Below are 15739 nucleotides of genomic sequence, written 5' to 3'. Positions count from 1 at the left end.
GTCTCTCCCTGCTGCACCCTGCCAGCCAAACCTGCGTTGGCTGAGTCACTCATCCTGACTAAGAGCAGAAATGAACCACAGTGAAACTGAGGTACTGAAGAGCGGAAAGGACTCCACTACTAAAGAAGTAGTAAAGTAGGTATGTTTTATTCCAGCGCTGGGACGCACGGGGGATCGCTCCTCCAAAATCATGCATGCCGACAGCTGCATTCAGCTTGGTATTTACCGGGTTACAAGTTCCATATTCATTAAGTTTCGCAACACGCCTATACATATTCATCACCTAGCGCCACCCAGCTTCGCTTCGTATTATAATGAACCCAAAAGTCATTTACATCCGCGTTGCGCTTGCGCAGTGTTGTTTGGCGGTTTTGGTAGGGGTCTTCCGAGGGTCTTTTTGATGAAGTCAGGAAGTCTTCCTCATCCTGAACTTTTCACCTTTCTCCCCTGCACATGCTCTTTTGTACCCCTGGCCTTTGAGACTGGTTTGAGCTAGTTCGCAGGATATCTGTTTGAGACTCCCCCTGGTTTTATCAGAGGTCTCTTATCTTTTCTTCCTGCCCTGGTATGCTGACCAAGCTAGATGCATTGTTTCTGACAAACTAATGCTCCTGCTTCCCATCCCCCTGATTCAGTGCTTCTAGACAATGATGATCTGGGGAGCCTGATTTTGTCCTGTCTTTACCCTGTTGATTTTAAGCTTTGGTAACTTCAGTCTAATGCTCCTGAATTATGTCAGTGCAGACAAAACAAAATTAAAACAAAACTGGTGCCCTGTGTGTCCAGGGGGAGCATGATTGTCATCCTGTAATACAGTAGCAATGCCTGCAGATGCGGGATGCTTGGTCTCTGAGTGAGACCAGAATGAGCCTGAAATCCAGAAAGTGATCCTGTGCTGCCTGGGCTGCCCTCTTGTATTCCCCAACAAAGACTTCCTGAGTCTGCTAGAGCATTTTGACCCAAAGGTGAAATCATTTGCCCATTTGACAGAGGCCTCCTTTGGAGAAAGATGTCTCTTCTCCTTACCCACAGACCTGTTTCCCTTAGATTTACCCTTTCCCTACCCTACTGCCCCCTCTTTGACATCATCAGGCAACACCTAAGTAGATCTGATGGTGCCAGGAGTGCTGAACTGCTTGAGCTGAGATACCAATCCAATAAATTTAAATGATAATTGGTGACCCTAATATCTTCGGAAATTACATTAGAAGGCTTAGACCTTGAACAAAATGCTACTGCAGACAGTATGCATCAGGACAGTTGTTTGGTTATTCTAGAAAGGTAAATCTTTCTCTTGGAGCTCCTGGAGCTGCCCAGTTGCCTTTCATGTATTGTATGTGAAGCCTGAACATGAACAGGTTCAATTCAGTGTTTCTGCCTATTTGCCAGCTGAAACAGTGCGAACTGCAAACTACCTAGCAACTTCTGATTTAAGTCTTGATCTCTTCTTCCCATTGTTACAGTTTCTCAAGCTGGATTTCAGTTTGCTGACTACCTTTCTAAAATGACACAATATTAAAGGGAAAGCACTTCATCAATTGCCATGACTGCTCTATCATTTCTGCAGGCTCTTAAAAAAAACCCCGCACAAGATGGCTAAGAATTATGTAATGTATTATCTGCATCATTATATGACTTCCTGTGTTTGGTTTTTCCCAAATGTACTGACTCAGAGGCAATGAGAACATTAAGCAGCATCATTCTCTAAAGCCAGCCTGTGCTCAGTGAGGCCCACTGCAGGACATGCAGTTAGCTCTGTGTCATGAAGCCTTTCATACGACAGCACTGATCCCTTGGAGTGAGTGGAGTGGAGGCCACTGTGACAACAGGCTGCTGTAACACAGCAGACAGATTAGAGATAAAGAGATATTATGCCTTTGATCCGCTTGGAGATGAGAAAACAAGGGGGAGTTCTTTTGGCTGCCTTCAGGTTCCATGAGGAAGGGTTCCATCATGAAGAAGGCAGGCTCTTCTGGGAGGTGCACAAGGACAGCACTGGTTAGATAAAGCTGCATGATGGAGCACTCCCACAGTACTAAGGAAGCCTTTTTTTCCTCAAGGGTACTCTGCACAGGGGACACCACTGTCCTTGGAGATGTCTGCAGCTTGACTCTTCAGACAGCAACCCAATAGAGAAGAAGGGTTGGCCTGGGCAACCTCTGGAAGTCCCTTCCAGCCAAATTATTCTACCACTATATGAATCTGTATAGACAGACCCTCTCTCACCTCAGCTGCCACAGACACATCTTTTCCAATTTACAACTTAATTTTCTCCCTTGGCATGGTGAAGATCTAAGTGATCAGTGATGCTTTTCCATGTAACCACAGCTGAGCTTCAGGGAACACAGTGTACTGTCTTAGTCCAATCTGCAAACTGACTTCAGCCTCTTTGAGCTCTCAGTGAGAAATGAGACCTCCTCAAGCTTGCCTTTCTTCTAAGTAATTTTTCTGTCCAAATCTATGTTGCAGTAAGAATAGAAATGAGGACTATGGCTTTCTCTTCAACATTCTGGAAATGGTGCTGAAAATACCAATTTCTGAATGGTGATAAGGTTTTCAGACATCTGTTTCAGCACTCCATTAAGCACAGATTTCCTAATTGAGCAAAGCCAATTGATGGCAAGGCAAGACAGAGACACCTGCACCTCACTGTTTTCATGCCTAAGTACTCAGGTATGACCACAGGTTCTCCTTCCATTGAAATTTACTGATTTAATTGCAAGCCCTGGCAGGGGAGATTTTTACTTCCAAACACTTCACCTGATTCTGGTCTCAGCCTTCTCATCAGCTGTTTTGCTCAATGCAGGAAGTATTTGATAAGCAAAATTCTTTCTTCAAGCCGTATTTTCTCAGGAGTGTGTTCTAAAACAGCAATAAACTCCTGTCTACCTTTCTCATTCCCCAGGGTGATACTGATTGCCAGTGCTAGCCCTACCTGTCTCAGTCAGATCTGATCTCTTCCTTAATTAGATTATGTAGGATCTCTACATAGTACACATCTTCAACCAACCATGTCAGGACTGATACAAAGGGTTTTGATCTACTTTAATCACACCCTAGAGCTGAAGAGACTGTATCTCCCTCCTTGCTTGTCATATACAAATGAAATTGTATATGCTACCACCATCACTAACTCATGTTCTTTTCCATATCCCTTAGGAAAATAAACCAGAGAGAAAAAGAGTTCTGAAGCTGTCTTTAGGAAATGAATCCTCTGCCTGGAATGGGAACTTCTGCTCTGAGACCATCAGAAAACCCTCTGAGCTGGAGCAAGGCTGAAGGCTCCCAATGTGCCATCTGGTATCATCCCAAAGACCAGATGGGTGCTACTTTCTCATGCACTGTATCTGCTTCTGGATCACTTCCTACATGCAGAGTGCTATACCAATAGGTGCATATAACAATAGGCACTGGTGATGTCACAACCCAGGTGCATTTTCTGGATCTTCCCACTTTTTCCAGTGATATTTGAGAAGAGCTACCACAAGATTTAGCTCAGATCACTATCAGCAAATGTGCAGAGAAATACCTCCAACTTTCCTGGAGCTTGGGCCAGCTCCACTGTCGCAGCTGTGCCTATGATAATACAGATCAGCCTTAGAGCTGTGCCAGTGAATGCACATAGAAGATTAGTGACTGAACACAAGGTCTGGTTCATTGAACTGAAAAGTCAGCCTCAAGAAGCAAGCATGTACAGCAAGTTACTGTAGCAGACAGTAATTCAGAGGAAATAGGGAGTTGCCTAGGACTCTGCCTGCCTTTCTTAAATGTATTGACACATATCAGTGGCACTAGTACTCTTGATCGGAGCATATGTGCGTGTGCCATGGACAAGTGCATTGACTCCCTCTGGCTCCATGCATACATGATGCCTTAGCATGCTCTCAGCATTCAGAGGGATCAGCCCTGGTGTCTGCGCTATTAGATATTAAAAGAATGGCAGGGATCTGACAGCAATTTCCCATCTCTGCAAGTTGCACGTGTGGCATCTTTTTATGCCATCAATATGGAAGAAAAGACCTACCAGTACAAGCTAAGGCCTAGCTCATACCTTTTCTATTTTAAGTATGTTTCAGCTGTATTGTTATCTTTGAAATTGTATCATTCAGTGCATCAACATAGAGAATGTGGAGAGCTGAGGTGAATACAACCTTCAGATCTCCAATTAAGGGTATGAAAGATTCTAAATTATCTTTCACACCTGGTTCTACTGTGATAACAGTTATGAGATGTAAAAGTAGAGCTACTTCACCAACCAATGACATTACACTGTACTCTATTATGGCACAGGAATCCTTTTATCTGTTCAACTGTGTCTCTTTGGAGTAAATGAGTTTGATTAACACACGTCACTGCAGTTCCATCAGCCCTACACAGCCAAGGCCTGAAGTTTAGACTCCCTATACAGGTATTTAAGTAACATTCTTTGTTTTTCCTACTACACAGATCTCTAAACTCATGTCACCTCAGTCTAATTAGATCACTTTAGAGAAATTATAGCTTGGCAGCAGAACCTGGCCTTCCAAGGCTGTCTTGCCAATGCTTCTGCTGTTGCAGAAACAGCACCTGCTTGCATGGAAGTGAACCAAGAAATTTGTGATGATTTGCTCCTAGAGGTCATCAGTTGTGTTCTGACATGATCACTAGAGCTCATGGAAATAAGCAAAGGTGTGAGAAAGCACGAAATGGGTGTAGCACAGCTATCTAACTCTGTATTATGAGTGAGCCAAATAAAAGCTGCTTTAGACCAGCTGAGTACACCAAGTCAGGCTGAATTACTTCATCATTTACATCTTTGAGCTGGTTAGCTCACTTGCAGCATCCCCTGCCACAGGATTTATCTCATACAGCTGAGCACTTATATTCCCACCAGACTGAAGAAGAAGGTCGCTGTCCTCAGTTTGCCTTTGGCTTTGTTGGGCTTTTCAAAGCCATATGGCCAGATATGACCCTGATGGCAGTCTGTACAGAGCAAAGAAACAGAGAGGTCTGACTCTGCTCTGTGTGGCATGCGGGCACTGTAATGGTCTCACTTGAGAAATAAAAAAGGATATAAAGGCACAGAAATTGGAATACATGGTTTGACTGGAGACTAGCCAGGTGTGTGTTTAACTTCCCTAGCTGTTCAAACCCTGTAGATGCCTGTGCCCTGAGCTGAAAGTAACTCCTCAGAGAGGCTACGTGCCTTTGTGGTCACTGCAACATGTTTCTCAGAACGTCTTTGCAGGGCTGTCTGCACTTTATCTCTCAGACTGCACCACACTCAAAAAAAGGGAGAAGAAATGGGTCTGATCCCTCCTTTCCAATCACTCCCTGAACCAGGGTTTTCAAGTCCCTCCACCCAAGGTTGTTAGGTAGCTGCTGAAACTCACTGGGTCCTTCTACATTCTGGGTACTCCTTCAAGGATTGTCCCCAACCTGGAAGGGATGTCTGACCCTGAGAGATTTCACCTGGGATCTAGGAAGGTTTAAAACCAGTTTCCTGATTTTCCTAATGCCCATGTCCAAAAAGTGCATCACCAGTTGTTCAAGAAGCAGGGCTGCAATGACCTAGCTTAAATGACATGACTACTGGGGCTCCTAGAATTATTCCAAGTAGAGTCAGGTTGAAGCAGACAGTTGAGGAAAGTACTGGAAAAAAACCTGAGCTCTTCATGTGTTGTTTTGTTTGGTTTTTACCTAGTTTTTGTCACAACTTTCCTGTTAAGCAGCCCTACAGGAGTTTTCGGTACTTGATAAACTGTTATAAACAATGTTGAAACAACTCAGCACTATGCAAGAGTGACGTTAGTTATGATCTGAATTTGCTGTGACTTCCATGTCGGTGAATAAGGTATCCAGGGGAAGTTCATCTGGAGCTACTGTTAAAAAACTCTGCTACTGATAACATGCTAAGATCATCTTGACTAAAAAACTCTGCTACTGATAACATGCTAAGATCATCTTGATTTTTTTCTCTTCTGCCCCAGCTGGTCAATTCCCAGGTCTTTCTGGGCATTTTTTCCCCCTTCTTTTTTTAAAGTTAAAAAAATCCGTAAATCAGAGGTCAGTTACAGACCAACTTTATCAGAAATTCGTTTTATTCTGCTTTGGTAGTTGTCTGCAAAAGTGCATGTTGCATATAAAAGTGTAAGCTGTTGGTAAAAGCACCTAACAAAAAAAGCCTCTGAATTATTTATAAAAGCAGTTTGTCTTCATGTGCTGCTGAGAGAAACTAAGCATCCCCCCTGATGAATTAGTGATTACTCATTATTTAAAAGGCAGGATTTACATGACACACAACTTCTCAAAATGGGAATGTCCACAAAATTACTTATCTTATAACTGGATGCTATAACCTGCCTGTTAGTTCAGCTCCTAAAGTAGCACAGAAATGTCTTGAAGATAGCAAGGTTCTTAATTTAGCAAGGTGGGGAAACATTTTTCTGCAGTACCATTGCTACATGAGGCAGATGAAATGTGGATATGAAATGTCCAGATGTTTTCCAGTTTCAGATGAATTAATGAGGAATTATCTATGTGGCATGAATAGTCCAGTGCAACATCACATATACCCAAGTCTTCTGTGCCCCTGCGCTTCTGAAATAGGTGGACCACTTCCTCTGCTTTAAAAAGACAGTCTTGCGTTATACATAAACCATGAGAAACAAGACATGGTCCTTCACACTTGGAATACTCAGTTTTAGAATTTTTGGTTGCTGTAGGCATGTATGTTTCAGCCGAAAGGGAGCCATAAAAGCACATTTTGTGTAGAACACTGAATCTTTCAGGACTGTGGCTATTTCAACATTCTCACTTAAAACCACTTTATTACCGGGCTTGCAATTCTGCATGTTTTGAAATAATCACACAGCTCCTATTTTTGTTTGCACCATGCTGAAACTTCAGAAGACAGCTCGGTCAGGGTGACACCTTAGATTACAGAAGCCCATTACTATTTTTATTAGATGTTTCCAACTTACATATCCCTCTCTGCCTAGACTGTTTCTTATTAAGCACATGAAGAGTATGTTTAATAAAAACAAACCAGAAATAGTAAATTTATGTATTTATACACATTTAATTCTCCTAAATGATGCACAGAAAGTAAACAGTTACGAATTTCCTTCTGTTCATTTTTCTGTGTAGAACACCATTTCACCCACACACCCACAGAGTTCTCAAAGTCATTCTGACCAGCCTGAAGTTATAATTTCCTGTTCTGAAAAAGCCATGGGAAGGTTAAATTTTTAAAGAAAGCGAGAACATATTTCTTTTGAAACATAGCCATTTCAATTAATTTCTGGAAGTTAAAATTAACCACTTTTAATTGAAAAATAAAACCACAAAACCAAACCTACACACCTCTTCCTTCTTAAAAAAATGTGCCCAGCACTGTAAGATCCACAAACTTAACTGATTACAAAAGTCAGTTAAACCAGCACGGGACTCTAATGAAGTTCAAAATAGAAGCAGACACAAGTCTTTCCGAAAATAAGAGTTGGGGTAGGATGTAGCTAGCATTTAGGAAAAAAACCCAACCAAACAAAACAACAGCAACAAAAAAACCAAACCACAGCAAAAAAAGCAAAGCCTTGAACAAACACAGATGAGCTTACCTTTAAATAGTGAGAGGAACAAGGATGACCGGAGATACAGTGCAGAATAAACAAATGCCAAGCACTTTTCTGTGAGCATTGTCAAAATAAGCTGGCTTTCCTTCCTGAGCAGAGGGTGAAAGAGGATGAAGTCTTGGAGACAGCCTGCAATGACTGACAGATTTGGCAATTATGGTAATAAGGCATCAAACCAGCTTCCCACCAGGGGAGAGAAGTGCATTTGCTCGTGTGCTTCTCCAGTCCCCAGGAACCAAATCAGCTCAGTGCTTGGTCAGTAAATCCTAACACAAAGGAACAGGTTACATTCCTTTGGACTCACATTGCTAGACACGCTAAGCCTTTCCTTGGTCAGGAGCAAATGCAAGTGATCCTCGCACACAGCTGTCTGTGTACTGCGAGAAGGGGGAGTGTGCTGCCTCCGAGATGCTTTCCACATCTCCACATATTGTACCTAACTCGAGACAGCACGGCTGCAGTGTTTCCAGTGCTTGCACTCGAGTGCCTCTAGAGCTGTTTCCAGGCGAAATGAATTTGTGTTCCCCTCTGCTCTCTCCCAGCTGCCAGGGCAACTTGCAGCAAGCACCTGTGGCACACACCTGCCTTTTCTCCCAGCAGAGGTGGCAGGGGAGATTCAATAGTGCAAAAGTTTGAACAGATGAACATAGCCAATCTCCTGGTTTTGATGTACCCCTTCCTGCAATCCCTTACACCAGATGCAGGGAGCTGCTCTGAGTGCCCTCTTCCCCAGCTGCCCACTGTGGGATTTTGCACACAGCCTGACTCTCCTTCCTTACCACAATTTTATTCACCAGCCAAAGAAAGGCAAGGAAAACAAAGGCTTGAATAAATGATATTCATCATTTGGGTCTTTCTTTTCTCAGTTGCCTGTTCTGCACACTCACCCACTTTTCTTTCACTGCAAGCAGGGACAGGACTTTGTACTTCCCCTTGTTGAATTTCTTGGGGCTCCTGTCTTGGCAGGGTACAACCCCGGGCTGACGCAGAGGGCAGCAGCAACTTGTGACTCCGGGCAGGAGAAGGGATTTAGGCGCTGCCGTAGTGAGCTTGCAGCGGGCAGTGCGGGCTGGTGGGGGAGCAGAGTCCCGGGATGTGGGGCACAGGGTGCTCTGAGGAGGAGGACTTGCGAGGTTGATCGCTGGGGCATGGGCTGACCATGGAGTCTCCCTGGCTGGGAACATCTGCCCTGGGATCAACTGCAGAAATGCAAACCTGGAGCAGGGTCCATTATTTTTGTGTTAGGTTTGGGTTTTTTAAAAATTTCTCTATAAATGAAAGTATTCACCAGTGAGCACAACTTCACACATACTGCAGTTCCGGTCGCTGTACTCACTTCAGCCACTGGAGGTGGCTGTCCTCCCACTGACGGCCAGGGTGTTGTTGTGCAGACCAGGGGCAGCTCGGTATCTGGAACCACCTGCTCTCAGGTGGAATATGTCCGATGCTGCCCCATGGGGTGGAATGACATGCTCCTCAAAGTTACCATCTCTCCACAATGAGTGCAGGATGGAGGTCACCCTCGTCTTGCAGAGGGGGCACTCGGGCTTGCTCCCAGCCCACTGCAGGAGGCACACTTAGCAGAAGCAGAACAGCCATGGCAGCACATAGCTGATCTCCTCCCAGCTGTCCAGGCAGATGGGACAGCAGTTGTCCAGCTCCATGGCCATGCTTGCCGTGCGCTGTGGGGTTGGAGGCAGCTGGGAATGACAAAAGGCTTCACTGCCTCTCAGTGACACTGCAGCAGTGAATGTTGTGCTAGAAAAACGAGGCCACAATTGTTGTCTGGCCCTAGGATGGATGGAAGCAATGCCCACAACCCTCTAGGAGGAAACCCTCCCCACTCCCCAGATGGAGTTTTCCCCTCCCTGATCACTTCTGCTGCCACAAAAGTGACTACTGAGTGCCCCACCTGCCTTATTTTGCAAATGATTCACAGGAGTATAGGCTGAAGGTCACTGATCTCGCAAGGATGGCAAATCCACCTATATTATGGCTCTCTGCAAGCAGGAGACTTGATGCTGCAATATTCCCCTTTGAGCATGCAAATGCAGACAGCTGGAATCCAGAAGCTTTGCTGAAGTCCAGCTACTTTCTCAGCTCCTCAGCTCTTAATCACATTTCAAAATTCACATTTCCAAGTGAATTCTTGGAAATGCCTGGGTTGCTTTGTTCCACATACAGCCATTTAGCCATGTCATCTGGCAAAAATGAGCATGTCTGACAACCAAATATACACCCTGGAGTCTAGAAAACATATCTTACTGCACCCCTGATGTGCAACCAGGCTCTTTGTTGGGATCGTTGCTTACATAGGCTTCATCATCAGTGCAGGGACCCGAAAGTGTTTCTCTCACAGGCTGCTGTCAAGGAAGGAAACAGCAAGAACAAGATTATTGTGCAAGTCTGTCATGCTCCTCCTCTCCCACGTCCACCTGAGCTGTGCTGCCACTGCAAAAGGCTTCCCCAGAGAAAACAAAAACAGGCCCTTCTGGCTGAGATACTATGATGAGGATGCACACCTGCCCCTCAGCTCTGGATGGGTTCATTGCTCCATCCCCTTCTCCTACAGAAGCAGATTGACATGAATACAGAAAGCAGGATTTCTCACCAAAGAGCTGGGAGGCAGATGTTTTCTCTCATTGCCATTTCCCTGTGAAACCTGGGATGGACTGCTGCAGACTGGGGCTTATACACGAGATCCGTATCAAAGCTCTACCTGCTGGTTCAGGCCGTGTTCTGACCTTCTGAAGTTATGTGACTTGTTCCTCTTCGTCTTGAGCTTTCTTCTCCTTTGGGTCATATCAGTACAACTCAGGAAGTTCGGAGCTGGGCATCCTTCCTCTGTGGATGGGTTTGTCTGCAGGTGAGGCAGCTCTTCTTCCACCACCTCTCCCAGAGCTCACTGCTGAGTTTGCCCAGTCAGCCCTTCTAGCACTGACTTGACTTCCAAGCCAAACCTCAGCACCTCATGCCAACAGAGCCAACAGAGATAAAGGACACAGTCACACTTTAACAATTGAGCAAGGAGGATGCAGAAAGCCCTTATAATGCAGATAGTGCTGCAGAATGCTTTTTCCCAGGAGTGGTTTGCATGCATTATGAGTGATTTGAGGCAGTCTGGCAAAGGTGTCAAGTGCTGGAGTGGATACGGTGCATTGTTCAGAAGTAGTGTCACCAGGGGTTCACCATGCATGTCAAGCTGCAGAGACTACTCACTGGGTTCAGCTCCTCTCCAAGGTCAGTGGATGACACCAGGCCACACATGCACAGGCCAAGCACCCTTGCTGGTGAGGCTGGGGATGCTGGAGGATAGGAAGGTACTCCAGGATGTGAACACCTGTCTGGTTAAGCAGGGCACTGGGCTGGGGTGATCCCAATTCTGCTGGGTGCTGGGGTGAGGAAGCTGGGGAAGTGACCTACGGAGGGGTCCACTCCTGGTGCAAAGGGAGGCAGATGGTGGCAGGCGGGTCTGCATGAACTAGGGATCTCATGGCTTCCCCACTCCTACAGGCAGCAGATGCCTTGTGGGTGGGTTGAGGTGACAGTGGAGCTGCCATGCTCCAATGACACATGGAACAGAGCTGCACAACAAAAACAAGGTGCAAGGAGCTCCAGCCCTGTCAGGCAGGTGTGCAGCAGCCCCTCATCCCCAAGGGCTCAGGCTCTGACACTTCAGCCCTCGCTCTGGTCTTTCCCCACACAAGGAGAACCATAGAGGTGTAGGGCACTGTACCAGAGCTTGGCTGGGAGGGTGGTTTCCCCTCCTCAGGCGCTAGGGTCTGCACCACTGGGCATGGTGGAAGCCCAGCTGGTGAGGTAGCACTGCAAGCCCCTGGCCCTGCTGACAGGGACTCAGCCAAGATGGGGTTTGTGCTCACATGCAGTGCTCCGGGAGTCAGCCTCGGCCATCCTAGCGACGTGGCAACCCTGTTGTCCATTGACCTCCGAGTTACTGAAATGCTGTCTGAGATGCAGCATCACTTTGTGTCATGGCCCCAAGCCCCATCCCTTCCTCCAGGCCCTGACTGCTAGGAGCATCTGGAGAGACAGTTTCCCCTGGTGCTTGCGTGGGGTGGTGAGGAGGGAAAGGAGTCCTTCCCCTACTTAGAAGGAAAATCACGAAATCACAGAATTATTAGGGTTGGAAAGGACATCTGGAGATTATCTAGTCCATAACCACTGCTGAGGCAGGGTACCCTACAGGGTTCCACCAGGAACTCATCCAGATGGGTTTTGAATGTTTCCAGTGAGGGAGACTCCATGTTAACAGGTGGTGAACCCCAGGACACAGCCCTGAAGCCCTGTTCCAGAGAGACATAAGGCCTGGGGATCTTCTTATCTGTCCTATTTCCCATCTCTACATTTCTTTTCCAAATCAGTGTCTTTGTGCTTCTTTCCCGCTCTCAATTCCTTTTCTTCTGTTTCTGCCCCACTTCCTGGTTTTTCTACTCTGACCCTCTGTTTCCCAATTTCTCCTACTGCCAGGTCCTCAGGCTCGTTTCTGTATCCTTTTTATTTCTTTTCCTAGTCCTTCATTTCCCTGTCCCCACACGTTTTTCTTTATCCGCATCTCCTTTCAGCTTTCTCCACCTCTTCCTCCTCCTCGACCCTTATTTCACTCTCTCTATCCCCACTTGTCTCACCATCCCTTTTCCACTCCCGGTCCCTCCCTTGCACTCTGGGACACATTCCCCACTCCTCGTTCCCTACCCTGCTGCCTCGTCCCTCTCGTCCCGGGGCAGTGCCCCTCCATCCCTCCTTCCCTGCCACTCTCCGTGCCCGGCACATGCGCGCTGTTCCCCCGGAGCCCGCGGCGCTGCGGGCACACCCGGGCGCATGTGCGTCCCCACGGCCGCGCCGCTGGCCCGGCTGTCCCTCAGCGCGCCGCCCCCCGTGCTGCCCGTGCGGCGGGGCCGACCCCCTCCGCCCGGCTCGGCAGCCCGAGCCCCCGCGCTGTTCCCGAGGCGGCCTGCGCGGCACCGCTGCCTCTCCGCGGCGGCCGCCAGCTTCCCGAGCACTGAGGCGGCACTGTGGGCAGCCGGCCCTGCTGCGGCGGGAGCGCGCTGAGGAGCTGAGGGACGGCGCCGGGATGTCCTCTGCTGGCGGGAGCCGGGGGAGCGGCAAAGAGAGCTCGGAGAATGTCTCTGCAGCGGTGAGCCAGCCCACCGCCACGCATACGGTGAGGTTAAAAAGGTTCCCCGACACTAACTCGGTGTTCTTGGTGGTCCATGGGCACATGCAAACCGGCTCTGGTGGCCCCAGAAAAGCCCGAACCAGCCGCAGAGCCTCAAGCACCCAGAGCTCTGCTTGAGGTCCCCAAAGACTTGGCCTCACGTAATCACAGAAACGCAGAATGTTCTGAGTTGGAAGGGACCCACGAGGATCATCGAGCTCAACTCCTGGCCCTGCACAGCACCATCCCCAAGAGTCACACCATATGCCTGAGATCATTGTCCAAAGGCTTCTTGAACTCTGTCAGGCTGGTGCTGGGACCACTTCCCTCGGGAGCCTGTTCCAGTGCCCAACCACCCTCTGGGTGAAGAATCTTATCGTAATATCCAACCTAAATCTCGCTTGACACAAGTGTAGTGCATTTCCTCAGGTCCTGTGACTGGTGACCAGGGAGATCAGTGCCTGCTCCTCCCCCTTCCTTCACAAGGAAGTTGAACAATGGGATGAGGTTTCCCCTCAGTCTCCTCCAAGCTGAACAGAACAAGTGACCTCAGCCACTCCTCGGATGGCCTCTCATCAAGGCTCCCCTCAAGGCTCTTCACCATCTTCGTAGCCTTCCTTTGGATGCAAGAGCCTCAGGACCCCAAATCCCTGCGCGAGTCTCCCTGGCTGGGAACATCTGCCCTGGGATCAACTGCAGAAATGCAAACCTGGAGCAGGGTCCATTATTTTTGTGTTAGGTTTGGGTTTTTTAAAAATTTCTCTATAAATGAAAGTATTCACCAGTGAGCACAACTTCACACATACTGCAGTTCCGGTCGCTGTACTCACTTCAGCCACTGGAGGTGGCTGTCCTCCCACTGACGGCCAGGGTGTTGTTGTGCAGACCAGGGGCAGCTCGGTATCTGGAACCACCTGCTCTCAGGTGGAATATGTCCGATGCTGCCCCATGGGGTGGAATGACATGCTCCTCAAAGTTACCATCTCTCCACAATGAGTGCAGGATGGAGGTCACCCTCGTCTTGCAGAGGGGGCACTCGGGCTTGCTCCCAGCCCACTGCAGGAGGCACACTTAGCAGAAGCAGAGCAGCCATGGCAGCACATAGCTGATCTCCTCCCAGCTGTCCAGGCAGATGGGACAGCAGTTGTCCAGCTCCATGGCCATGCTTGCCGTGCGCTGTGGGGTTGGGGGCAGCTGGGGTGTTGAGCTGTTCCATCAGTGGTGCTGAAGCAGTGGGTGTCATGCTAGAAATGGGAGAGAGGCCACAATTGTTTTCTGACCCTAGGATGGATAGAAGAAATGCCAAGGTCCCTCATGAAGGAAACCATCCCAGCTCCCTAGTGTGAATTTTCCCTTCCCAGATCACCTCTGCTGCTGTGAGAGTGAGTCCTGAGTGCCCCAGCCAGGGAAAATCCTCTGATGTCTCTGGGGCCAGGCACTGAGAACTGCACCAACCAACTCCCTGAGCACAATACCACTAACCAACAACAGCTTTGCATGACACTCCTTTCTGGCTGTGGCAGCAATGCCTTTGGCTTAATAAAAGCCTTTGGGAAGCTCTGTCTAGCCCATAGGCAACTACCAAAGGGTCTTGAAATTGCTGTGGATTGACAGAGTCACAGAGTTAGGCAAGGGATGCTTATGCTTCAACTGTTTGATTTTTGGATGTGCTCAGTTCTATGTTCTTTTCTTTCTCCTCCAAGCAGGGAGGAGCACTCATTTGGGGGGAGGCTGGGCAATGAACTCCCTGGGCTGCATTATCATCCCCCATTCCTGCCACATCTGGAGGATCAACAGAATTGTGCTGGGCGTGCATAGTCTGTGTTCTTGGTGCAGAGAATAATCACCATGTCAGAACAGGTGGGAAGTGCTGTCTTTTTCACTGTGGGCAAGAAGGGTCCGTGGGAGTGAAGACTTCTGGACAAGGAAGGGAGAGAAGAGACAAAGCATTGTGCATACAAGGGCTGTCCATCCAAATGGAGGGACTGCTGCTCTAGCTACAGGAGCTTTGAGCATTGTGACAGTGTGGGGCAACTCAGGGAAGTCTGGTGACTGTCAGCAGAGGAACAGCTTTAGTCTGACTCTCCAGCTCCCTTCCAGGCTTGTTGGTGGGACTGGTCAGGAAGCCAACATCCTTGAAGACACCTTCAAGACACTTGTAAGCTCCTGCATCCGTGTGGAGTCACCACCTCAGAGATGAAAGCCTCTCTGGGGAGCAGAGCCCCTCTGCCCAGCTGAAGACTGCCCTGTTGCAGGATGAACAGCCCACCCATCCTGGGTGACACTGGGAGAATGAAGCCTGCCTTTGTCAATACCACAGCTGCCCTAAGCAGCCGTAGCCTGAGTGCTTTTGTCTTGTCTGTGCTGACACCAAGCACTGTCCATCAGCAACCCTTCCTCGGCCCCTCCGTGTTTCCCCTTTGCTTACTGCACACTTCCAGAAATAGCAGCCCTTGAGTGGGACCTCCCCTTTTCCACTCACAGCTTGCTTTGCAAGGAAAAGGCAGGTTAGGATGAGGTTGTATGATGAGTACAGCAGCATCTTTCATGGCTTCTTTTCCTCTGTTTCCTCAGTGGCAGACAAAGCTCAGTGAAGGCTGTCAGGTTTCTCACTGTCTCCATGTTGTTTCCTTCACATGTTTTCACCTCTTCTCTGGCTAGAATTAAAACTGCACTGCCACCTTTGTTTTGGTTTCTTAAATATGTTATCACAGAAGTGTTACCATCATCTCAATTTTCATAATTAGGCCAGCCTTGGCCAGCAGCATGTCCATCTTCAGAGCCATCACAGATTGGCTCTGACCGAGATGGTGGAAGCTTCTAGAAGCTTCTCACAGAAGCCACTTCTGTGCCCCTCCCCTGCTACCAAAAACCAAGCCATGTAAAATCAACACAGCTTTCCTAACTTGACCCCTGGCAGTTCAGACAGTCTCTCTGCACTTCGCCCAGA

The 15739-nt window shown here is 48.1% G+C and overlaps 1 protein-coding gene across 1 annotated transcript in view; it reads right to left on the bottom strand.

Annotated features, from left to right (window-relative positions):
- Positions 1-8091, bottom strand: part of LOC116438015 (neuronal acetylcholine receptor subunit alpha-7-like) — a 58104-nt gene extending 50013 nt beyond the window's left edge. Inside the window, exon 1 of the mRNA XM_032096500.1 lies at positions 7599-8091. Coding sequence (XP_031952391.1) covers positions 7599-7677 — 79 coding nt within the window. The 5' untranslated portion in view covers positions 7678-8091. The remainder of the gene's footprint in view (positions 1-7598) is intronic.
- Positions 8092-15739: the final 7648 nt, after the last annotated feature.

The sequence above is a fragment of the Corvus moneduloides genome, chromosome Z (assembly GCF_009650955.1).
Source record: "Corvus moneduloides isolate bCorMon1 chromosome Z, bCorMon1.pri, whole genome shotgun sequence".
NCBI lineage: Eukaryota > Metazoa > Chordata > Aves > Passeriformes > Corvidae > Corvus > Corvus moneduloides.
Note: the sequence above shows the minus strand (reverse complement) of the source record. Positions and strands in the feature narration are given on the sequence as shown.